This window comes from Rhipicephalus microplus, chromosome 1, assembly GCF_043290135.1.
Source record: "Rhipicephalus microplus isolate Deutch F79 chromosome 1, USDA_Rmic, whole genome shotgun sequence".
NCBI lineage: Eukaryota > Metazoa > Arthropoda > Arachnida > Ixodida > Ixodidae > Rhipicephalus > Rhipicephalus microplus.
The window spans coordinates 179,431,247-179,456,895 of NC_134700.1; the positions used below are offsets into that span (position 1 = coordinate 179,431,247).

General features: G+C 44.5%; 1 protein-coding gene and 1 long non-coding RNA gene across 3 annotated transcripts in view; one reads left to right on the forward strand and one right to left on the reverse strand.

Annotated features, from left to right (window-relative positions):
- Positions 1-25,322, reverse strand: part of Epac (Exchange protein directly activated by cAMP) — a 416,212-nt gene extending 390,890 nt beyond the window's left edge. For both annotated transcript variants that reach the window (XM_075888324.1, XM_075888319.1), the window contains exon 1: positions 25,153-25,322. In XM_075888324.1, the coding sequence (XP_075744439.1) occupies positions 25,153-25,187 (35 nt within the window). In that variant the 5' untranslated portion in view covers positions 25,188-25,322. The remainder of the gene's footprint in view (positions 1-25,152) is intronic.
- Positions 20,617-21,994, forward strand: LOC142769024 (uncharacterized). Its single transcript, XR_012885608.1, has 2 exons — positions 20,617-20,850; positions 21,597-21,994. It is a non-coding gene; the product is annotated as an uncharacterized LOC142769024 (long non-coding RNA).
- Positions 25,323-25,649: the final 327 nt, after the last annotated feature.

Below are 25,649 nucleotides of genomic sequence, written 5' to 3' on the forward strand. Positions count from 1 at the left end.
CGGAGATTGAATGTATAAAGAGGACACCTTCTGAGAGAGGTCGTGAACTGTATGATGTTGTAAAAAAGATCAAGAATAGTGCTAGAACCGATGAGCAGCAATCTACATATTAGTAGAAATTCGATTGTGTGGAAACCTAATGCGAATTGTGACATATGCTTGACGGGGTTTGGTGGTCGTAGGACGTGGCTCACGCCCGGGGATCAATTCATCGGGCGTGATGCCATTGCGTTCACCTTACTTGTCTGTCAGTAGTAGAGTAACCAGCACTCTAAATTGTTACCCCCTTTTATTAAACACTCATTGCCTTTTCTCCTCTACTGAGGAGGTGGGCTAGAGTGTGTACCACTATTAAACTACAGTGTGACTACTCATTTTCTTTATCAGAAACATGTCAGTTATTGTGAATTCTTGTTCTTTAGCACGAAAGCAAATTGTCCTCATAGGTGGATGCAAAAGCATCACCATACATTGTGAAAGACTTTTTTGTTTGCACACACGACATTTATTGTTTATATAAGTTTCATCATCTAGAACTTTATGAATGTCCCGTTTTTGTTGTACAAGTTTTTGTATTGTACATATGAACATCACTGCATATACAAATATGTAACTTTCCGTGAGCATAACAGCTTGCACTGTAAATATGCATGAAAAAATATTGTATATCTTGTTGTGTACACTATAAGTTATGCAAGATAGATCTGGAAATAAAATTCTCTTAAACCGTTTGCAGTCTGCTATGGTGTCATATAGCGCAATGAATGAGATAACAGCTGTGCTTTCATGTGTGTGTGTATTATCATTCGTTCAATGTTCCTTACCTTATACAATCATGGCCTAGTGAGCTATCTTAAAATCAATCAGATTGCCCGAGTTCGCAAGCTAGATAGCAACAAGTTAGGCCACCGATTTCCTCTTTTGAGAAAAAAAAAAGCTGCATACATTCTCTCGGTCCTTTCCCCTAGTCTTCCACCAGATGACGCTGTGTTATCTGTGCGGATTACCAGACACGTTACACTGAGTCGATAACACTGGCTTAAACCACGTAATCTGATGTCTCCTAGTTAGTCCTAAATTCGATTGTTATCCGTCACGGTGCTGCCTCCCCGTGTGGCAGTAAGTGATCCCGGCTGGCAGTTCACCGCTGACGTTGAAGACTTGCCGGCTATGCGGGTGCCTCTATCGGCACGATACACCTTAGCAACTGCAAACCGATTGGCTACCTGAGCTCACCAATTGTACCATCAAAAAATTCGACAGATCCCACGTACCTAGGAATCAACGTTATGCGAAGCATGCGGAGGGAACGTGACCGTGTTGCAATTTTTTTATTGAGCGACAAGTCATGAAATGACGCTAAATAAATGCACAAATGTTTCAAACAGAGACTTCTGTTGAAGTGTTGCAGATGTTTATATAGCCAGTTGTTTGCACTTGACACAAGAAGCTCATATGAAGCGCTGATGCTCGTGAGGAGGCTGGCTCTAGACACTGCTATATAAATCAAGGGAGACGCTCCCTGGATTTCGTGCCGACCGGTTGTGCGCCCGCGCGCTCCGCGCGCTCGCGACCTTCGGCGTCATCGTAGCTCTGGCCGACTGGGCTGGCCCTACGTCACCTCCTGTCGCCGGCTGTCTTCGGTGACAGCGCAGCTCTGACCTACTGGACCTGCTCTACGCCATCTACAGACGCCGACAACATCTCTCGCAAGTGTACCCCGTCCTCGGACTCCAGTGACCGTTCTTCCATCTTTCCTGTCTCTCCTATCCCCTCAGTTTGTTGTTGCTTCTTCTTCCTCTTTCCTATACCTTTACCTCTACACTTTTATCCCTCCTTACCCCCAGCCCTTTGTGAGCTCTGTGGCGGTGTCGCTCACTGAAGCAGACAATAACGGGGCTCACTTTTCTCTTCCTTTCTCTTAAGAACCACTCCGTTATATAAATCAACTTCAGTGCATGGCAACTAACCACAATTGACGTTAACCCGACGTGGCGGCTGTATCAAAGAAGTACATATGTAATGTTAATAAAATTGAGTGGGAAACACTGCAACCAGTATTGACGTTTCACGAAGATTAGCGTCTACTTGAAAAGTAGTTCCGAAACCTGGCGTAGCTCTGTGGTTAAATGCTTCATTGCCACGCAGAATGCTTGGGTTCGATTCTGGCTGGAACCCCGACATTTACTCTTTGCATTCGTCGGGTCGACGCTACGGATGCCGCTACGGATGGCAGACTTGCTAGTTCAACTTATAATAAGCAGACTGGGGCGTCTTTTCTAGCCGACCAACTGTCACAGAACGAGCGCCCAAAATGGGCGCGCCGCCAAATTCTTGCGATATCGCGCCGAAGTGACGCCGCGAGGTTAACAAAAAAAAGAAAGAAAACAAACATCTAAAGGCTCCCCGGGCGCGCTACCCTCTCCCCTCGGAAGCGTGGCGTCACCGATGAACCTCCTCACCCCACAGCGGCAGCCGGGCAAGCACTGGAAATTTCCAGAAGGAAAGGGGCGTGTATGCCGGGTTGAGTCATCTGTCGGGGACGGCCCCCGTACAGTCTCGCGCCTCTCCCCAGCCTTCGCTGCGTATCGCGCCGACGAAATGACGAGAACTTTCTGGAATGTCGCGCGGAAGGTATTTATTCGAGCAGCCGAGACGAGAGATCAGGAGAAGACGGAAGTTAGCGCCAGAGCGCGTAGGGATTCCGCTGTGTAGTCGGCGAAGGTTTTGTCCGTGGAGACAAAGCAGGAGAAGAAGATGATTTCCACCTGAGGGGTGACGACTCGAGCTACAGGCAAGAGTGTGTGTTTACCGCTATCGAGCGAAGACGCGTGGCAACAGCTGCGTGTGTGAAGCCGACGTGTTCGGGTGAGGAAGGTTGAAGCTTGGAGAGTGGCCAAGTGAAGACGCGAGGTTTCCTGGAAGAGAAACTTCAGGGGCTGCGGAACGACAACAACGCTGGACTTTGAGTGAGTGATTCTCAGAAGAGTATCATCCAGACTTTTGCTCCAAGAACTTTGGACTGGATAGGTTTCCTGTCTCTTAAGTCTTTAAGTGTCTTGGTTGTTCAATGCATGCGACTGCATTGTAGTGCGTATTGTTGTCTGTGTCCGTTGTTTTGAGTGTGGCTGATTGTACTGTGTAGTACGTTGTTTGATTGGTGACGTATTGTATGTAACTACTGTGGAGTGTGCATTCTTGTGTATTGTTTTCGATCTGCCATTTTTGAGAATATAATATTTGTTTTGTTTATCAACTCTCGGCTCTGACTTGTTCTTTGGGCCACAGCCGGCGTCCGCTGGCGCGCCAAAAAGGACCACTTCTAAATTGTCCACGCTTTCGTGGTGCGGTTCGGGGGGCCGATATTTCGGCCCTTGGAATTAGCCCGGCGATCGCTTCCCTAATTAACGGGACCTGTGTGGCACCAACCTTTTAGGCTTTCTTGCATTTTCCTGTGACTGAACGTATTTTATTTTAGTAGTCATCACGTTCACAATTAAATATGGCGTCTGTCCTTCATTGGTAGCGCGTTTCTCGATAACTCTGAGTAGTTTAGTGTTGAAGCCAGGCAGATGTCTGGGGAATAGACATGTGACGTTGATCCTGCTCTGGTAAACGTACAATAATGTGAACGGCGACATGTTACAATATAATATTGCACTTTCGTTCATATATACACATATTTTTGCTGTATAATATATTTAAAGGGATTTTTTTAACTGTCGTTAGTACTGGAGTGAAGTACTATAGTTACAACTACAAATTAATTTAAAGAATGGGAAAGTTGTGGACATTTCCACTTAATTCTTTGGGCTTCTTTCGTAATGTCTGTTTGCTTGTTAGCACGAGCAGCACCGGACAACTCTGACGGCAATCGCTGGGTTTTAACTTGCTAAACCGAAAGTCGTGAGTTTGGTCCAGGCCGCCTTGGTTGCGTTTCTATGCAGGCGAAATCTATAAGGTCTGTGTACGCTGTGAAGTAAGTTCCGCGTTAACAAAAACACCACATGGTACCATTTATGGTACCATAAATTATATACAGACGAAGCTCTAAACGTCAGGTGCTGCATCGGGGCCTGTGGTTGTGTCAGTGAAAAAATTGGTCAGACATCGCAGTGTCCGGCTTTTCTAGCAGCGAATTTTAAATCTATTTTGTGTGTGTCTGCGTGGTATGAACTTCACGTTTAAATTGGCTCGCACGGCTTCGTTTCGGATTTACAGTTACTACACCGTTTAAATAACGGAAACCATATTTCCGTGTTCGTTTTCATCTGATTTGCGAAGAATTGTTACACCTCGTTTCAGATCCGGTTTGCGCTGGGAATGAATACCGTTTCCGGCACTTTCGGTTCCGGTTAACTGCTGTTCCATTCTAGCAGCCAGAGAGAGGAGCTACACGTGTAAGTCAGCTCAGTGGTCCACCCGAGGGCTAAGTGAACGAGACAGAGAGAGAGATACAGATGAGCGCGTCGCTTCACGCACGTCTATTATTCAGACTGCACGCACTTTCCTTAATTACCCGCTGGCATCGAAATCCCTGGGCGGAAGTGCCCGGGAAAAGGCCTGCAGGTTTACTGTGCTCTCTTCTGATGACCCACCGGTAGTGACGAGTTGTCGTCACGGGCTGCTTGCCGAGTCCCGCCCACTTGTGAATATGCCGACATGCCCGACAAAAAAATATACAATTGGGAAACCCTTAACTGGATGATTAACAATCTCTGGGAATCTCGTTTGAAGCGGAAACGCCAGTGGTATATAAACTTGGAGGCAATTTCTTTATGCTTTATTTTGTCTTTTTCACAATATGTTTTTGTAATCTAAATTCTTCAGCTAGCTTCTGTTGCTACTATGTGTTATGTAAGCCTGTAATGACGTCTGTCCGGTCAACGTCTCTGTTTGTTTTTTCTCCCTTCACCCCCACCGATATCTAAAACATGTGCTACTGATATTAAGAGTCGGATGGGTAATAAAAACCCACAGAACTCCTGAAAGATGGACGCTTTCCACTAGTCACGCTGGGTGAAGATACCGGCATACGTTACAGTGCTTGTACGTGGCAATACGCCTCGAATAGAGTTGTGGGCCGGGGCTAATGAGAAGAAATACGCGAACAGAAACTGCACGCTATAGACCTTATCGTTGTTTACAAACACAAGTCGATATTGAACGGATTGCGTTTTTCAGCGCTGACGCAGCCTAGTGATATTGGCGTGGAAGGAAGGCCTTAATGAGTAACCCACTTATGTTCACCACGTTTTTCCCTGTCACTTGCCAAATGTTTCAAATACCCTTTCCTCTGAGCTACACACAGCGTTATAAGATATAATACTTAGCTTTAAGCGTATTCCTTTTACCTGAAAGCCGAACAAGAGCTTTTTATTTAATACATACTGCGGACCACACTTCGGTCCAAGCAGGAGGGCATGGTGTAATGCAAAGAGAAATACAATACACGCAAAACAAAAAAAAAAAAAAAACAGTGCACAGTTACTCAGTATCGCAAGTACTACATTCGATTGTCTGGTTCCAGTCTGAAATGGTGCGTGGAAAAAATGAAAATTTGAACGTGTCCGTTCTCGCGAAGTACGGAGTTAGTGCATTTGGTTGGCGATGTCTTGTCGGTCTTGTGTTTAATGGAGAAAGAAAAGGGGTTGGATCAAGGGAAAGTTTGCGATTTTATAAAAGAGACAGAAAATCAAGGCGGGACTTCTTTCTACGATCCTGAAGGGAAAGAATATTATTAGCTAGCATTAGGTCTGTGGGGGAGTCCGTTCGCAAAAACCTAGAATAAACAAATCGAATGGCCTTCCGCTGAATCCTTTCAAATTTTTTAACGTTTTGTTTAGTATGGCGCTTCCACACGATACTCGCATACTCCAGCTTCGGCCCAACGAAAGTGAAATAACTAAGAAGCTTTACGTTTGGAGGGGAATTTCTGAGCTTACATCTTAGGAAGCATATTTTCCGAAAGGCAGACGAGCAAATATTATGTATGTGCATGTTCCATGATAAGTTGTTTGTTAACGTAACGCCGATGTACTTATAACTGTCAACCTGTGTGAGAGAAGACGATCCTAATTTATACACGTGTTTACTGGGTTTTTTTTCTTGTTACACAGAGATATACACATTTTTCCAAATCTAATTGCATTCCCCATTCTATACACCACTCCCGCACGTTTTCAATGTTTTTCTCGAGTTCTTTCTGATCATTAGCACATGTGACTTCCCGAAACAAAACACAGTCGTCAGCGAACCATCGAATTTGAACAGTAGGGTCAACAACAGTTACTAAATCGTTAATATACAACAAAAAAAAGCAATGGTCCCAAAACACTACCTTGTGAAACCCCAAAGGTGACAGGAAGACACCGAGATTCTTATTCGTTAATTTTTACAAGCTGTTGGCGGTTGGATAGGTAGGCTGCAATCCAGGAAACAAAAATATCCGGAATGTGAATGTTTTTAAGTTTTGCTATTAATTTGTCATGTGGTACCTTGTCAAAAGCATTTTTGAAACCTAAAAATATAACATCAATTTGGCCGTTATTGTCAAGACACGCTGCTAACGAATGAATTATTGTCACCAATTGGGTTGCCGTGGAATAACCTTTTCTAAAACCATGTTGAAAATTTGTTAGTACGGCATTTTCGTCTAGAAATTCAAAAATCTGTTTGGAAATAATATGTTCAATGATCTTGCAGCTTTGAGACGTTAAAGATATCGGACGGTAGTTTTGAAAGCAGGACCGGTCACCTTTTTTAAAAACGGGAACAATCAGAGCCATCCTCCAGTCACTCGGCAGCTTCCCAGTGGACAAAGAAGTACGAAATATTACTACAAGAAACTTAGCAAGTATTTCCGCATATCTGCGTAAAAAGGCGTTGGAATCTGGTCTGCACCACATAAAGACTTGGTTTTCAAATTTAACAGCGTAGATAGTACACCAGAGTAAGATACAAAGTCAGCGTCATAAATGCCAGGGTACGTTTGCGCAGGAGAAAACACACTGTGAAAAAAATGATTAAAATGTTTAGCAATGATTCCAGGGTCAGAAACAAGGTCACCATCGATTTTCATTTCCCTTACAGGCTGCTTTTTGTCAGTAATGTAATGCCAAAACTTATCAGGATCATTTTTTATGAAGTTCGGTAGGAGGGTTTGAAAATAGTGGTCCTTTGAGCAGCGCACTGTGTTTTGCAAAGAATTTTGAATCTCACTGATAATGTCAGACTGTGCCTTCTTCTTCTTTAACCTTTTAAGTTTGCGTTTCAAGTGAATAATTTTGCGTGTTATCCAGGGTGTACACTTGTGAATTTTTTTGTGCTTGCTCGGTATAAAGTTATCAAGACAGTAATGGCACATGTCCTTGAACCGGTCCCATAGGTTGCAAACGTCATCACCATCAAAATTAGCAAGACATATTTCTAGTTGGTCAAGTACAGATTTGTCATTAGCTCGTGAGTAATCTTTGAAGCGCCGTGTCGTCGACCTATCTTGCGAGCTTAACTTGAGAAGGGGTAAAGTAACGCATACTAAGTGGTGGTCGGATATCCCTGGTTCTATTGCAACAGAGTATCGGTCAGAATTACGGGGAATAAATACAAGATCCAGAAGGAAACTACAAGGGCCCTGTACACGAGTTGGTTCGTTTACAACTTGTATTAGGTTATGTGTGCGCATGATATCAAACACTATGTTTGTGTGTTTCAAAAATTCTGAACCAGCCATCAATCGTTTCCAGTCAATCCCTGGAAGGTTAAAGTCCCCAATCAGAAAAACTTTGCTGTTCACATATTTCGACATGTGCTCTCGAAGTCTAGTTAGATATTCCGATGGGGAATCAGGAGGCCTGTAAAGCGCGTAAAGAATGAAAGAGTACCCCCAGCACAAAACCTTCATGCACAGGCATTCAAGTTCGTCGATATCAGGCAACAAAACGACCCGTATGTTGTTCTTCAAAAGAACAGCCACGTCCCCGCCTCTGGAAGCCCTGTCTTTACGTAAGATCTGATAGGATGCGGGAAAGACGCTGTCATCTGATATGTCGCTTAGGAGCCAAGTTTCTGTCACTACGACAATGTGCGGGTCATTTTGAAGCAAGATAATTTCAAGCTGGTCAGTTTTATTTATTAGACTACGAGCATTCAGGTTCAGCAGGCGCAGTTGCTTTTCTTTGGTTGGGTTTGCATTACTGTTAGGGGTGTTCCTGGTTTTTCGGTTGATTGGCCTTTTGAAAGTATTTTTGATCATGATGCGTTGTTTAATGCCTGAGCCTGTTTCCTCGTCTGTGGACGATTTGGCTTTCGTTCGTAGGCGTTCATCTTTTTCGGTATCCCAAGTGTAAACGTTGCTATTGATGAATAGTTTGTCGAAAACTAGCAACACTTTTTCTTTTTTGTCGCGGTTTGGTTTCGAACTTGCCCACAGTTTACGTCTGACATCTCGCACTCTACGGGAGAAATCTTCACCAATGGAGAAATCTGAACCTTTTAGCTTAGATCCTTGCTTAAGAATTGAGATCTTGTCGTGTACGTCTTGCAGCTTAAAAATAACTGGTCTAACTTTGTTTGGTGCAGGCCTACCTATTCGATGGATGCGCTCAATCCTAATTGGTTCAAGCTCCAATAAGTCTTGAATTACTTCTTTGTTGACAACGTGTTCAAGTGTGTCACTGGTCTCGTTGTCCCTTTCCGGTAAGCCGTACACTATTAGGTTTGATCTTCTACTATGGTTTTCGAGCTGATCAACCTGCTTTTCTAGTTGATGAATTACGGTGCTCATAGAAGCTATTTGAGTTTGGCAAGCAGCAATTTTGTTCTCTAAAATCGTCAAGGCGTCCAATTTTTTCTCTATATCGGTTAGTCGCTTTTCTTTTATGTCCTTTATGTCAGTAGCTATGCTCTCTAGTTGTTTAGCAATTTTAGCCAAATCAGGACCAGGATTGTTCTCAATGTCTCCGCCCAGAAGGAGCAGTTGTCGCAACAAGCCAGAAACATCATAAGACACACCAGAAGACCATGGGCACGGCAGCACAAGTAAGAACGGGTCGCCTGAGCGAAAGCACTTTCCGTAACGCCTGCTCACCTGTAGAAGGAAGACAAACGGATTTTCAGACCACCGCATACCGGCTGTGCCGCCGTGCCCAGTGGCCGAAAAAAAACTCCTTTCCTTACTCTATCACAACTGAAAAAAATCAAGCTTTCTCCTGCGGTTTAGAGATTGATATTTGAAGTTATCGGAAGTTTCTTGGGAATAAACACGTGCTGCTGCTATTGAAAATTTGAAGCCGAGCGAAAAGGCGAATACGTGCCTGGCGTTGCGCTCTCCTCGGCGCACTTGTCAAATGCCACCGTCTTACAAAATTCCGTAATGGTGGCATTTAAGGCCACCCAGACGGGCCGCAGTGCTCATCTGGGTCAATGAAACAAGATTACAAATTTATTATAGAGTGAAAGAGTTTGACTGTGTTCCAATAGCTCCCATTGTGATCACTTTACCTCCTCGTCTTTTAGCTCAACCCCACATAAAGTAAGCTTTAGATTCGACCAACTATATTCTCAGCGTAGAATCATGCCTGTTGCGAATATATTTACGCTTTCAACTTTTTCTTTCATGGCAGCCATATTGTGTTGGTCCGAGCGCCATACACATGAAGCGCACCTACTGGAAGAACCACAGAACACCTACCAGTGAACCAATACGGAACGCAGCAGGCAAGCGCTCTCTCACGAGCGCTGCCAAAAACGCGTCTATTGATTTTTAGCAGACACGCAGGAGGTGGCGCACGCAGTCCACGCATTGGCGTTGACGCGTTCAACACTAGAAACAGATTCGAATCTTCGTAAAACAAAGAGAAAAAAAAGTTAATTTGTACCTAATTATGTGTACTTGTATTTTCGCCCTTCATTTATCTTTCTTATGTCTCCCTCTCTCTTGCTTCCTGATTTGTTTTCTTCATCGATTTTTATACTGGATTTTAATTGGAGTGCCAGGACACTTATACTATCATCAAAGCGCTCAATAACAAGAGAAAGAAAAACTTCTCTATTGCGTGAACGCGCACTCAATATGCTACATTCTATGATGCTTTATGTGGCTTTGTCTGCCCTACGCGAAGCGTACGTAAGGAAGGCAAGGCCACATATACCGATGACAGCCACATATAACGACTATATATGTTGCAAAGCCACGTATAACGACGACCGCACGCGATAGGCTGACCCGCTAAAGGGCTCCGCACTCGGAAAGAAAAGCCATGCTGTTATTGCAATGCGGCAACTATCGCAAGCCTCCGTCTGTTCTCACGTCACTGTAACTTCTTGATATGTGGGGCATATCCTAAATCCACGGTGTTACTTGACACCGGGGTGTCCGACCTTGTTCTTTAACGCGCACTGACATTGCACAGTACGTGGACCTGTAGCCTCCGCCAAAATATGACCGCCACGGGCGGGATCGAATCCATGACCTTTTGTCAGCCGCCGAGAGCCATATTTACAGCCCCACCATGGCGGGCTTCGCTGTAACTTCATCGTTCATACTTCAGTTCGTACTTAGCTCTGGTGCGTTGCTACACTGAAGTATGTCAGGGTATCAATGTTGCCGTATAAATTCTTTACATTAGGACCATAGGCTTGTACACTAGGGTAGCGTTGCCCCCTTTATGATCTATCAAGGTGGGATGCGGGGCTCAGTTTACTTCATACCTTTAATCTGTTCCACTTGCCCCACCATTGCATAAAGTGCACTGTCATCATCATCATCATCACTACTACCACCACTACCATCGTCATCATCGTCGTCGTCGGCATGACTACGCCCATCGCAGAGCATCGGCGTTATGGTCATGCAGATTTCTGACAACAACGCGGTGGCTGAGCCAAACAAAAAACCCAAAAACTTCTAGCCGAAGAATGATTGATTGATATGTGGGGTTTAACGTTTCAAAACCACCATGGGAGACGCCGTATGAGAGACGCCGTAGTGGAGGGCTCCGAAAATTCAGACCACCTGGGGTTCTTAAACGTGCACTCACATCTGAGCACACGGGCCTACAACATTGCCGCCTCCATCGGAAATGCAGCCGCCGCAGCCGGAATTCGATCCCGCAACCTGCTGGTCAGCAGCCGAGTACCTTAACCACTAGACCACCGAGACCAGGTTAAGCTGAAGAATGAACGACTGAGTTATGCGCAGTTCTTTTTTTATTTTACAATCATGGTTCTGGCACTCTTGAGAATGGTCCTGGGACTCTCGTGCCACGAAACAAAACATATTAACATCACCCTATCTCCTACAAGCATGAACCAAGTAGCCCGAATTTCAACGCTTCTAAGCTCAGAAACCCCGAATATGCCTCCTGAGAAATGCTTACTCCCGAACTTTACCCACGCAGAGCGGGGAATCGAGGCTGACACGTTGTGTGCAGAACATCAACGCTTCATTTTTTTCGAACTCGTGCACAGAAGGAGGGGAGGGAAGACATCGGTGCAACTTGGATATTCACCGTGAAGAGCCTTTCAAATGCCAGTGACTACGAGTAGAACAGTCACTAGAAAAGAAATTCTAGATTTTGGACTGGGAGCGGACGTTTACGTTAGCGAAAACACTAGGACTCGCTCGCTGGATTTCGTGCCGACCAGTTGCGCCCCCGCCATCTCCGACAACAGCGCAGCTCTGGCCGACTGGCTAACCCTACGCTATCTCATGCCGCCGACAAGAGTTCTCGTTGAGTGGTGCCCCGTCCTCGGACTCTTGCGACCGTGTCCATCTTTCCTATCTTCTCCTTGTTTAGGGGTGTCGATGACCATCGCTGTCGCTGACGCTCTCTCCTTCCCCCTCTCTATCTCTATACCTTTAATCCTATCCTTTCAATCCCTTCTTACCCCCATCCCTCGTGAGGTGCCATTGAGGTGTCGCACTCTGATGCAGAGTTATGGGGCTCGCTTTTCTCTTCTTTGTCTTTAAGAATCACATAAGAAGAAAAAGAAAAACAAGAAAAAAATACTAGGCCCATGGTCATAGGATGATGAACCGCAAATCAATGTAAGTGGTCTCACGTTTTTTTTTGTTTTTTTAAACAGCAACTTTTGTGATAAATATTCAGCGGGCTATAGTGAAACTGTGCATCTCGACTGTATGTGCGCTCTGCTCAAACCATAGTTTTTGAACTGAGCAAATGTAGAACTGTATAAACGCAATTTTTTTTAATTTTTATATCCAGAGAATCACGCAGAAAGGAGTACACGCTCAAATTTGGTGTTGGAATAATTGGGTAAAACGTAATGAAGGTGACAGCAGCGCTGACACACCACAAGCCACGGAGGAAGGAAAAAGGTAAGGAGAGGGCATGTCCAGCCGGCGCAGGGCGTAAAAAATGTGGCGGAAATGACATCATGGCGGCCATATTCACTAGGAACAATGGCGGCGTTGCTATGGTTACGTGTTGCGCAGTGAAGCTGGTCTAGCAGTGAGCGGCCGCGGCTGGCGGCGGAATGTGTGCCTCCCCAGGTCTCGTGCTGAGCCGTGGCGGACATCTGTGCTCTGCGCCGCGTTATTGGTTACGCAGTGTTCTTCTGGCTGTTACATTACTCTTAGCAATGTTTACAAATTCCTTTGTCCATCACGGGGTTTCAACAGTGCGTAGAACAAGTGCATATCCATGTGTCGTGCGGCGGATGACGCGGATGAAGCAGTTAGTGTTCAGCGAAATGGCGTTGGGCACCATTACGAAGCTCAATGACGACGAACGCCTTGCAGGTCAGTGACGGTTGAGCAGTGCTCCTGCTTGTGACAACAGACGACGCTGTTGAGCCCAGCAAGACGCCGTGAGGACCATGTGCACATACGTAGTTTCGTGTTGTGTGTGTACAGTAAAAACTTGCACGTGCGTATTAAAACACCTTTTCTGTTCCGCTTGGTACACTCTCCACCAGCATTGCATGTGATCTCAACGTAACAGCAACCACGTTCAACTGTCACTAGCACCGTGCTCGAAGTCACCACGGTCGCAGAATGCTGACGCAAGTGAGTTTCACGCGGAACACGGACACAGTGGCAGGACGCTGCGTCAGTCGCGTGGCGGAATGCAACCGTAGAAGGCGCACGACCGATCGTGTTGTCTGTACAGTTGCTGAATTATTGACGTGAAAGCACTTGCCGTTGTCAGTGCATCTAGCGCGCGTTCTCTCGTACTTGCTTCGTTGTCGGCGAGCTGTTACTCTCTGTTATTACTCGGACGAAGCGATTTCGCCGAAGGTGTCCTGCTGGCTCAGAGTGATGAGCCCCGTTCCATTAGTTTCGGATCGTCACGACATACGCGCTGCGCAGCCCACGTGCTTTCCGAGCCGGAGAGGGAGTCGTGCCTTCTGCTTCGCATTCACATGTAAACAAGAGAGGAGAATTTGCCTAGTCAATATGGCCGACTTCCGGCTTCATCGCAGCTTCACAATGAGTGACGTCAGGGCCTCTCTTTACCTTTTTCCTTCCTCCGTGCCACAAGCGCTTACGAAACCCACATCGCCATTTCCACGCGTGTTGAGCTTTGAAAGCGTTCTCTATCGAGGAGCCCCAAAAACAACTTTATTGATTTCTTAGCAAAAAGAACAGATGGCGCCAGTAGAAGCAAACCGACAACGAACGCGGTTTTGTTTTTCGAGGTCTAAACCACGTGCATCGTCGCTATTCTCCGACTGCCCATCGTCCAACTTGGCCCCCCCCACTCCCGCTCTCATTTCTGAAAAATAATGTTTATTCCTTCTACACAGTTTCGAGAGACAGAGAACACTCAATATTGCAAGCACAATGCTCAGCCGGCGTATATTCGGCTCAAGTTTATTCGATTCGCCTAGTTGCTGTCTGCAGTGAGAGCGGATGAAAAGAAAAAGGTCCCGGCAGGAAGTAAGCGGAAAGATGAGTAAAAATAGAAAGAATAAAATGCAAGTCTTGTATTGCTGTGCCACACGATGAATAGACAGTCTAGACAGTTAATGTAATACATAAAAAAACAGTTGTAGTAGCTTCGTGCTATTGGTGCCAATTAAGCCTTATAGAAGAGCGTAGCTGGATTGTCTTCTTTGTTCCCCTCTATGCTTCATGTTTTTTTCTAAGTTTTACTAAAAAATTTATTTCGTTCCATTTCTGTTATACAGAAAAAGCTGTATATGGTTAGAGAAACAAAAAATAATTCGGCATCGCTATAATGAGTGGTCTGCATTGGCTGTGCTATGAGTTGGCTCAGCTATGAGCAACCTCTTGATTCGCAGCTATTGGCGCTAACCACTACGCCACGTGGCGTACGTTTGCGGGGCTACTGAAGGCAATTAATATATATACACCATAGACTGTTTGGCGGTGCTCAGAGCTTCGAAACAATAGCGCGTTTTCGTTATCAGTGGTGAGGTGGCACGACGGGTTCGCGTTGGGCGCGCTCTAAAGTTCACCGCCTCCACGGAGCTTCGCCTCTCCTACGCGCGCGATTATCAGTCTCGTAATTCGGGAGAAGACGAAGGTCACTCCGCTCGCTGCCGCGGCCGCGTTTGTGAAAGTAGCGCGGCTGACACATGACACATGAAAGAATTGTGACTGTTGCTTACGCGTGTCTCCTGTATACTTGTGTGCTCGTTTCGGGTGTCTTTCTGTTTGAACAGCGCGATTTAAGTGTCGAGTTATGGCAGTTGCTAGTTCACGCTGGTCCTGTGTATGTTGCGTGCTCTCTGTTTAAGGTGTGTGCTGCATGTTTCAAGCTGCTTGCCAATCTTGACGTGACTTATCAGTTTGTTGCTGTTGCTGAAAGAATGGACAAAAACGCTCAATTACCACGGTGAAGGCACGTTTCCCTCTCCTGTTATTACGATTCCTTTATATTGGATCAACCACGTTTCTTTTTTCTACAAGCATTGACGAAGAGTAATCTTTGCACATTGAAATAATTTGGATTCTCTACATGAATACATCTATGCAAACATGCCTATGATCATTAATTGTCTGTAATGAATACGGAATAACGTTTGGAGCTTACCCATGTACACTGACGGTATTTGTTCAGTACAGTTCGAAAACGTTTGAGAAAGAAGACGGCAAAATCGCACTGTTTCTCTTAAAAATTCACTATGCTTTTCACTCTAGCGCACAAAAAGGCGAAAGTGTGACATGCCTCATTGAACCGAAGTTGCCATCGGTGTCAACTTTAGTGATGTAAAAAATTTCCACCTCGAGTTGACGTCATCATTACGTCACAGGTGACCAAAATTTGTGGCACTATCAATCTGCGCCGTCCTTTGATCAAATGTGAGCCGATCCCAGAGGCAACGCAAAACCGTATGTCGTGTAAAAGTTTTCAAAGTCTCCGATCACAGAGGCCATGTGAAACCACATTGGTTGCAGAAAGCTTTGAGAAGGAGGGGGATCAATACAATTCACAGAGAAGATAGATCAGGCGGTTTTTGCTCTCCAGTCGTCATAAGCCAATGCATAACGGACCGTGTGATATTTTAAAATGAAATTATCAACAAAGGCTTCTCCACGTATTCAGGGTGACAGAAGGTCAGCCTGCATCATTATGTGACATCCCGAAGAAAGTGCGATTTATTTTATCCTACAATTAACCACGCCCATACACAGTAAGATTTTTACACCCAAAAGGGTGTAAAAAGGGTGCTTTTACGAGAAAGCACCCTTTGCAACACCCTTTAACACCCATAAATGGTCGATTGAAAAAAAAGCACCCATTTGTTTGGGTGCTTGCCTCGATAGCACCCTAAAATAGGCTCTAAGGGTGCTTTTGTGCCTGAGAAGGGTGTAGGTGACGATTCATCAGATGGAATATTTCAGCATAAGAAGAACACATAATTATAATATTTGGTATTTTACGTCTCAAAAACGTCGATATGATTATGAGGGTCGTCGTAGTGGAAAGCTCTAGAGATTTTGACCATTTGGTGTTCTTTAATGGGCGCTGATATCACGCAGTGCACAGGCTTCTACTTTTTCGCCTCCATCTGAATTCGACTGCCACGGCCGGCATCGAACCCGCGACCTTCGGATTGGCGGCCGAGCAGCGTAGCTACTGCACGAGTATGTGGACCTTGCGTTAAATGACGGCCTAATTGACTTAGAATGTGTGAAGGTGCTCTCCGAATACAGCAGAATGCCAGCAGAAGCAAATCGCGTTTCATCTATAATGGCAATTAACTGCAATCCACGTTACGAAAGCTCACCTTAGCGTTGGTTATAAGCTACATGTTTGCTGTGGATTATATACAGGAACATAATGTTCGCCCGAGTATGGGTGTGTGTGCGTGAGCCTGCGCATGTGTTCGCGTGTAAGCGCGATTGTGTGTACACCCGTGCATGTGTGCGTGCCGCGTGTATGTGCGAGTCCGTGCTTGTGTTAAGCGTGCCTGTGCACATGTGTATGCCCATGCATGCGTGCGTTTACGGTCGCGTGTGTGTGTTGCCGTATGTGTGTATACGTGTATGTGTGTGCGCCTGTGAATAAGTATGCGTGTGCATCAGCCCGTGCGCCCTCAAATTTCGTGTGTGTGTGCGGGGGGGGGCACTGCTTCTTAGTGTTTAAGGTCCCACACCTGTTCAGACTGGGAGTCTATATGGGAGGTGGCTTAAGAAATGGCGGTGGTCAAAGCACTGTACACTAATTATTCAGTACATGGAAAACAGCTGCACATTTTCGTACCTCATCATTGCTTACGAACTTGCTGTGGTAACTGATTAGCTCCGTTGAGGCGCTTCTACGCTCGAAAACGTGGGTTATGACCAATTCACACGGAAAGCTGTCACTGCACTTATGCACAACCATCGTTTATATTAACAACGTTTAACAAGAACGTGCACTGCCTTTGCTACAGGTGCTTAGCTAGCTCATTGGGCAACCATATGGAATTATGTGCTGATCATGTGGTCAGCAAAAAGTTTGTTATAACAACCTCGGCACGTTTCGTGGTGCATGACAAGCCTTCTAAACATCCGCTACTGTGGATTATTTGTTCCAGCTTCGACTACGCATTCAGTGTTTGCGGCACCATACGCGGAATCGCCTGACACAGACAATGCAAAAAGAAATTTCTCTGGAAAAAGGTGTAGCGATGCTCTCCCGCTAATGCCACCGAGGACAAAATAATTATTGTTTCTGGCCATTCCATGGTGCGCTTTGTTTTGCGCAAGTTTTGCTTCACTATTTTTCGCCCACTGCAATCGCATTCCGTCAAAATACTCAAAGAACCCGAGGCTGGTAAATAACCTGCGTCGCTGTGCGACTGGCTGGAAGGAGAGTGGCCGTTTACAAGGAGTCATTCCGCGTTGAACGGCCGTCCGCCGTATGCGCCATAGCGTTTGCCTTTCGGCGCCGTCTTGGCGGGTTTGCCGCTCCTCCCCCCCCCCCCCCGCTCAACCCGGCCAGCGTTGCTCCCACAACGGCGGTGTAGATAAGCGAATAGTTGCGTCACCGGACACCTGCGTCGACAGCTGCGGCGCCGCCACGCCGCCGCCAGTGCCTCCTCCTTCTCTCTCTCAGTGTTGCCCTCTCTGTCTCATCAGTCTTTCAAATGCGTTGCGTTGGTCGGGGGTCTTGGTCGCTGTGTGTGTTCTAGCGAACAGGCGCATATTCAATGGTGGTCACGCATGACACCATGTTCGAAGTGACGCTCGGATTAAGGAATATTCATGGAGTGGCGGACACGGACAACGTGGGCCTGTTAACGGTGAGTGTACTGTTTTCGTAAATAGTAATCATACAGCGCTAGCTGGGCGCCTGCAGCAGCTCTGCCGAAGTAGGCTGCCAGCCATTTACAACAGCATGCGTTCGCGGGCCTGTTGCAGATGCCCGATTAAACGTGGGATTTAACGAGTTCACACTGCTATGCGCGATGTTGTGTAAGTGCCTGCATCACTCATACAGTGAGTGATGTGATCACTTAACAAGGGCGGGATTAGTTGCTGATCGCACATTGTCTCTACACTGCACAAAGTGATTGATATTGTTTTAAGATGTGCTTTGGGCTACATCGTAATAACATTTCTATTAATACTCATATGTGAAACGTGCTTCTGTAGGTGTAAGCGCAAAAAAGAAAGAAAAAGCAAAAATTATGTACAAAGGCGCACTGTGCGAAATGGCTTTTTTTTTTTTTTTGCTTAAAGACGGTATAGTTGGAGGTGCTGATATGCCGCGATGCTCCCAGCACGTGTGCCTCGGTCTTTTAAGCTATTTAGGACAAGTGCCACCAGCAACAGGGAAAGATCTAGCAGACTTCCAAAGGCGCGTTGTTGTGGCCATCGCCGTGCGTTGTTTTCCCTCGTTTCTGTTTGCTGTTTTCGTGCTTCGCTTTCATCTGCGATAATGTTCGGCGTTATAACAGAATCGAGAAAGTATACGTGACTGTTGGAGCTATGTGCGGTTTCTCTAGCATAAGTCATGGCTGCTGCAACGTAGTCGGCGTCCGCGCGCGTTGGTGTCGTTCGAGCGCTCTTACTTGCGTGATTGTGTTTAACTGAGTATTTAGGCACGGGTTACGTTTGTAAATCTCGTAGTCAATAATCGCTAATAGCGTGCCCCTGATTGCCATCAGAGGATGGGCTTGGTTGTCGAAATATGCCAGACGCTTTTTCTGAAAGCAAGCTTTGAATTTTTTTTTTAAAGAAGTACTTTCATACGTGCAAGGCAGTGCCTATTGCAGGCCCGCAACTCTTTAAAAACTGGACGAGCTATCACATCTTTTATCAAATTACAATGAATTAAGATGATTGAATTATAGATGACGAATTTCTGTGCTAGATTAGGTGCACAAAACACATGTTCGCAGCCCTACGTCTAGAAAGCAGGCAAATAGGAAGCACAGCGTCAAATTTGGATTAGATTCCATTGATGGAGCGTCTTGTGAGAGTAGAAAGAACGAGAAAATTGTTCATTTTTGATGCCCTTATAGAGGCAGTCAGAATTGCACTGATTGGTGACTTGTAACAATTCCTCAGATTGTTAGAGGCGTGATTTAAGTAAGTAAATCTTTTACTTTTTTTTGCAGACCTCTTCGCTAGTGCCACGCCCAAGATGATTTGTTCTCATGTAAAAGAGAAAGCAGAGATGTCTTCACTGTTTGTACATGAAGAGGTAAGTTTCTTGTGCGTTTTGAGTAATGCTACATGTTCTAAACGTTGTACTTTAAGAATTGTTTTTCACACTGGCTCACTACCCTAGAAGGAATTTGATTCTTAAGTGAGTTCAGGCTTTCGTAAGTGCCATTTTTGAGCTGTAGTCTTACACTTCACCTCATTTCGGGAATTCGCTGTATGCTGGAAAACTCTTATCTTTATCATACGAAATTATTGGAATGTATGGGTTGTATGCTTCGAGTTCAGTGTAATGTCAATTACACGCCATTTCGAAGGATACACACTACACATTCTTTATATATGGTGCTGCCAGAACAACACGAAAATTTTTTATGAGAAGTCATATTTGCTCTTATTACAGGATGAGAGGGTGCCGCTGACGCCCTGCGTAGTCTACCCTGGACCCAGCCTAGAGCAAGCCCACTTCCTAAACCTCCACATGGATAACCGAAAAATCTTCCGTGTCAGTAATGACGAAGAAGGAAGGAGTGACAGCACTGATGAGTTGATTTTTTTTATTTTCAACATTGTCAACGGCCGCAAGGCCTTTAACAACCACCGTGATTGAGCGGCTTTTTCTCGGCGTGAGTTTGGAGTTTATCAAAGAAGTTGTTCAGGCAGTACGACGCTTGAAATTTTAGTGTCACAATGCCTGAACAACTTTTTCTAGTGTTTTCATGGTAGATGAACAAATATTGTTATTTGTGTAAGTTATTTTGCTTAAATATAGCTGGACCATTCCATGCCAAACGTCCCAGCCACTTTGGCGACCATCTGAATTGTATTTGAAAAAAAAAAATGTGCTGACTTACTGCGTTGAAAACAGTGAACTGCTAGAATACTTCAGCGAGAAAAAAAAGTTTTGTTCATGTGGCTGGCTTATAACTTCCTGGCATAATGCCGTCTGTGTGCTGTTTGTGGAAAATTTTGTTTTAAAACTACCGCTTATTTTTTCTAAAGCAGATTCGGTCTACCTATTAAGTAAATGTGCTTCTGTAAGGTATTTGAAGCTCAATAATAATAGTGCAATTTTTTTGCCACATTCGCTTCCAAGAATAAAGCCAAAATGTGTATGTTTGCATTTTTTATTGCAATATTGCACTTTGTATGAATATCTGAGCAGTGAATACTTACTCCACAGAAGGTATATTCTGAGGAAAAAATATCTTTATACCTCTCAAGCTGCTGAAATATACAAGAAAATATCACGACTTTCACAAAATCGTGATTTTTGTCCGTATTGAGATGCAATTTGCTCCATGTTGTGATACAATGAAAACTCATCATTATACCTAAACTGTAAGAAAATGAAATTCTTTTCTGTTATAAAAATCTTATCGCAAAAAGGACAGGAAAGAGCGCTGTCAACTGAATTTTATTAAAGGTGCTACGAGCGTTTTTATACTGAGCACAAGACCAGGGCTCATCTGCAACAACACATGTGTGACCATGACAAAATAATTTTAACCGAGAAATGAATACTCTTTTTCGGAAAAGATAAGTGAAGGTGTACTGATGCATTGATCCTTGGCCTTCCTGATGAAGAGTTCTAAAATCTCTCATTTTTCTGCTTGCTTTTTTTTCAAAAACCGTGTTTTATGAAACCTAGGACTACACTTACATTCTTTACGGTGTCCGGCCATGAGACTACTATAGCCCTTCTTAACATTTGAAGCATGCTGTCTTGCTTGATCATTGAAGCATTGCCCAGTTTGTCCTATGTTTTCTTTTCCACGTGTTAGCGCTATTTCATACACATTAGATTGGCATTCAGTAAACCTATTCTAGTGACGAATGGTGCAAGATTGACTATTCCTGTTGCTGTAAGTACATGCACTTTTGAAAGCTTGCAAGGGGTGGAAAACAACAATGTCATATCTTCTGGCTCTTTTCCTAAAATTGTGAGACACCTTATGTACGTAGTACCATGTGACATGCAAAGGTGATTGGTCATTCTCTTTTTCTTTTGGTCCTGTTTCCTTTAACTTTACTTTCTGCAGGAGGGTTTTGCAAACAAGTGTGATGATGCTGTTGGGGTATTGGCTGGTGCTATCAGCCCAGGAGCGCTAAGAATGTTCTGCCTTTTGATAGTGGGCATTCAAAATTAATAGAAAAAGGAATTGATACCACATGTATTCAGGCCACCCTTCAGAAGTCATGTTAGCACAAGGGTGAGGTCAGGCTTGAAAACCAGATTAAAAGACTGAAAGATGCTGGGTATCCCAACAGAATCTTCACACCCGTTTGCAAAACCCTCCTGCAGAAAGTAAAGTTAAAGAAGACAGGACCAACAAAAAACAATGACCAAAACCTTTGCATGTTATACCACATCACGTGTCTCACAACTAGAAAAATAGCCAGCAGATATGATATTAGCGTGTTATTTTCCACCCCTTGCAAGCTTTCAAAAGTGTGTACTAAACAGCAACAGGAATAGTCAATCTTGCCCCATTCGTCACTAGAATAGGTTTACTTAATGCCAATTTAACGTTTGTAGAAATATTTTTTATCAGGTAAACCAATGATCAGTGCATCACTACACGTTCACTTATCCTTTCCGAGAGGGAGTATTCTTTTCACAGTTAAAGTTATTTTGTAGTGCTCACACGTGTCGTCGCGCATGAACACGGTTCTTGTACTCCGTATAAAAGCGCTCGTAGCACATTCATTAAATTCAGTTGACAGTCTGTGCTCTTTCCTGTCCTTTCTGTCTCTTCCTAAAGTTGTCGCGCTGTGACTAGCACACAACCACGATGAACCAACTCTCCCAAATTAAGCTCTTGTTACGTAACACGTAGACGGAGTTTCGTATGGAAAGAAGGAGCGGTGCTTTTAAAATAAAATTTTTCACATACAACACCTAGACGGCATTCCAGAAAGTTCAGAAGGCAGCCACGTGACCAAATATTTTTCCTCTCCTAAATATTCCAGAAGTTCACTATTTTCAATGCAGCACGAGTTTTTCGAATACATTTGAGATGGTTGCCAAAATGGCTTGGACATTTGACATAAAGTGACCCAGCTGTGTCATTAGCCATAATTATGCATTACCTCTTTTGTTTTTTGTGTGTCCTGACTCAGTTTTGTGTTCGTTTTTAGCATATTGTGTTTCTGATCATTGTATTGGTTTCTTAAGTATTCGCTAAAGTTATATGTGCGAAAACCCGTATATGATTGCATGTACATCATTTCTTATAACCAATTGTTATACATCCAGAAATACAAAGCTTAAACCACTGTGATTGCATACATTTGAAAACACTATCCATATATATTTTTGTGTGCATCACTTCTTGGGAACGATTGTGTACATGAAGGCGTATATAGTGAAATCATGGTGACTGTATATATTTGAAAGAATCATAAGTATATATTTGCCTGTATTTTATTCCTATTAACCGATTGTGTACACGAAGGAGTATTAAACTGGAAACCACTGGGATTGTAGATACCTGAAAGAATTATAGGGATATATTAGCGTGTATTTCATTTGTAGTCTCTATGTACTTGAAGCAGTATAATAAACTGAAACCAGTGTAATTGTATGTTGCAAAGAATTGTCAATAAAGTGAAACTGAAAAAATATAATAAACATTTGAGGTGTTGCATGTGTAGTGTACGTATACATGAACGTATATCTGGTGAAAAAGTTGTGTGGCAGAAGAAAAGTTTATGTTTTATTTGCCTATTAAATAAACGCAATATGCAAGGGCAGCAAGGCTTCATTTTCTGTAACGCACATTATGCATATACACTGAAGTATATATAGATCCAGCACAAGTTCATACACGATTGTACGCGTTTATATTTTTGCCCACACGCAATAAATGGAGCTCGACAGGTGGTGCACCATCGATAAACAGGACCACTTTCTTCAAGTAGTGTTTAATCAGTGCATGCTGATGTCTATTGGTGGCAGTAGTCGCCACCCCTGCCATGGGCACTCAACACCTTTGTGCACCCTTCTCGCACCCTCCTCAGAGGGTGCTAAAAAAGTGATGGACATCGAAGGCACCCTTTCTTAAGAGTGTTTTTTTAACACCCTACAGTTTTTTTACATGTACACCCTATTCTAAGGGTGCATGGTAAAGCACCCTTTTTGGAAGGTGCTGAATTAACACCCTTCGGGTGTCGTCCACGGGACAAGCTCATTTACACCCTTCTGGGTGTAAAAATTTTTACTGTGTAGCCTGAAACTTTTTGGAAAGGAAAACTTCTTGAAGGCCTTAAAAAGACTTATTATCATTATTTATTCTTAGTAAAACACCACCTTTATCGGAATTTCGAAGCTGAAGGTGAGCCCCAAGGCCTCCCCCCCCCGACCAGCTACAGGCTTGTAATGACCGCGAGATCGAGCAGAGTCGCCACCTGGCGCCAAGTGGCCGAAATGGGGAAGTGTGGCTTGCTACTCGCGTCGTGTGCTCGCCACGTCATGTTTCTATGTGCGCGTACGTCATGCACCTTCTCAAAGTGTAGTTTGTCCGGTCGGGTCAGCGTGAGTGTAACTGTTGCTACGTATGCCTGAAACGACGTACGAAAGCATTTGGTCTTGCACGGCTGCTAATTCATCACGATACGATTGGCGAGTGCTAACTTCCTAGATAGATTTTTATTGTCACCAGGATAATTTCAGAGTGGGTGCCGCTTTCTGTTTCAAGCACATTGCAAAATGCTCTTGGCATCCTCCCAAACATGAGGACTACTAAGTGCTGTATAAATGCAGTGATTCATAGCGACCCGGTTGTACAAAAATAAAGATAAAACGCTCTAGGTGATGCACTTGCACGCTGTTGGTAGGTGTATAACTACGGCACTGTAGTTTATTCATCATGCAAGAAGGCTTAGTTGTGTGTTATGTGACCATGGTACCGCTACATAGAAACATTACTATCACATAAACTGTGAGACTTCGGTACTGACACTGTACGTAAAACAGAATTAACGTGCGCAACCGTGTTCTTAGATTGACGAACGTTTTAGAAAGCCCAGGCGTTGAAAATAATTCAAACAGCATGCCTTGTATATAATGTCGTATAATTTCACTGAAAAGTTCATTTTTTTACATTGGTTTCAGCGTTTGTGTGGCGTTGTTAGTGACCGACGGAAGGCAGTGGTAATTTTCTGGCTAAAAAAAGAGAAAACATGCTTGTCCCATTAACCAGGTCTGTTGTAGTACCGTCATGCACGTAATTCATTGATAAAAGCATTCTGCTGAAATCTTATATAAGGTTCATATATTTTTACTAGTGCAAGAACATGTGAGAACACGTGGTAAACGCAGTGTAATGCAATTCACCGCCAGCCACTAAGATTTCCTTACTAGACTTACCGACTGTCCCACATTTCATTGTGAACAGAATGAGAGAAAAAAAAAATCATATAGGTATAAGGTGCGAGCGGTGGTACTGAACGAATCACACAGATATGTGGGCTTTCTACCATCTTTCTCACTTTTTTGTAGTATGCAGATCACAAAGAAGTAAATAAATAGTTCAGTCAGGCTACAGCAGTGCGCAGCAGGTGGAACGCAAGCTAACCACGTAAAAACAACACTGCAAAGGCGTGATTTAGTGCGAAAGCGTGAAGAGAGTCACCAAGGGCGAGCATCCCTATGAAAGGTAAAATGCACTTTACTCGCGGGTAATGTTGACGTTGCATTGGTGTCGTGGACCGATTTAGTAGAAGAGAGCGTAGATACCGACAGTAAACTGTAGTCAACGCATTTTATCCGCCGACAACCGGCTCAGACCGCACGCCACGAAGTGCCGCTGCGTGCATTTGTATACGCGCCACCGACCACCTATCCACACTGGCGCGGGGACAGTGCTGCCACCTATAGACCAATCTCGCCGCGAATAGTGATAGTCACAATTCACTTTGTGATCATGCATCAATTGCTTTGGGTGAACAGTGAATAGGTCACATTAGGTGACGCCGCAAAGAAAGCGTGCAAGCATCCGATATGCTGAATCGGGGAGCGCCTGTCAACCAGCCCAGCTTATTTTCAAACATTGGCGGCTTACCGTTTGTCCATGCTGTGCGACCATACCGCCACCATGCCGTTCCCGCATCGACCTTTGTAGTGCTTGGCGGGCGCCCCAGATGGCGGCACCTGACGCGATAACCTCGTTCCCGGCAGCCTTGTGTTTTCTCAGCGTCGCCCGCTAACGTCGTCCGCGATGGCGCCGGGCGTCTGTAATAAAAATAAAAAGAAAGACGACACAAATGAGAGTTATAGAGATAGCGAGTCATCACAACAACAACGGCCACTGGATAGCGGCCATGCCACAACATTGATTTACAACATTGGATTCACCCATAGAGTTTCCTAAAATTAACTAGAGGAGACTCTGGCCTTGCGATCGTTCAGCGACCATGGGAATGATGGGTAGTACCACGGTGTAGTACACACATTTGCCTAATCTTCGTACTTGCGGGCGGTGAACCGTACTTGCGGATTTGTTTATGGCTGGTTACGGGTTTGTTTTGAAGGAAAGAACGAACCGTTTTGAACTTTGTG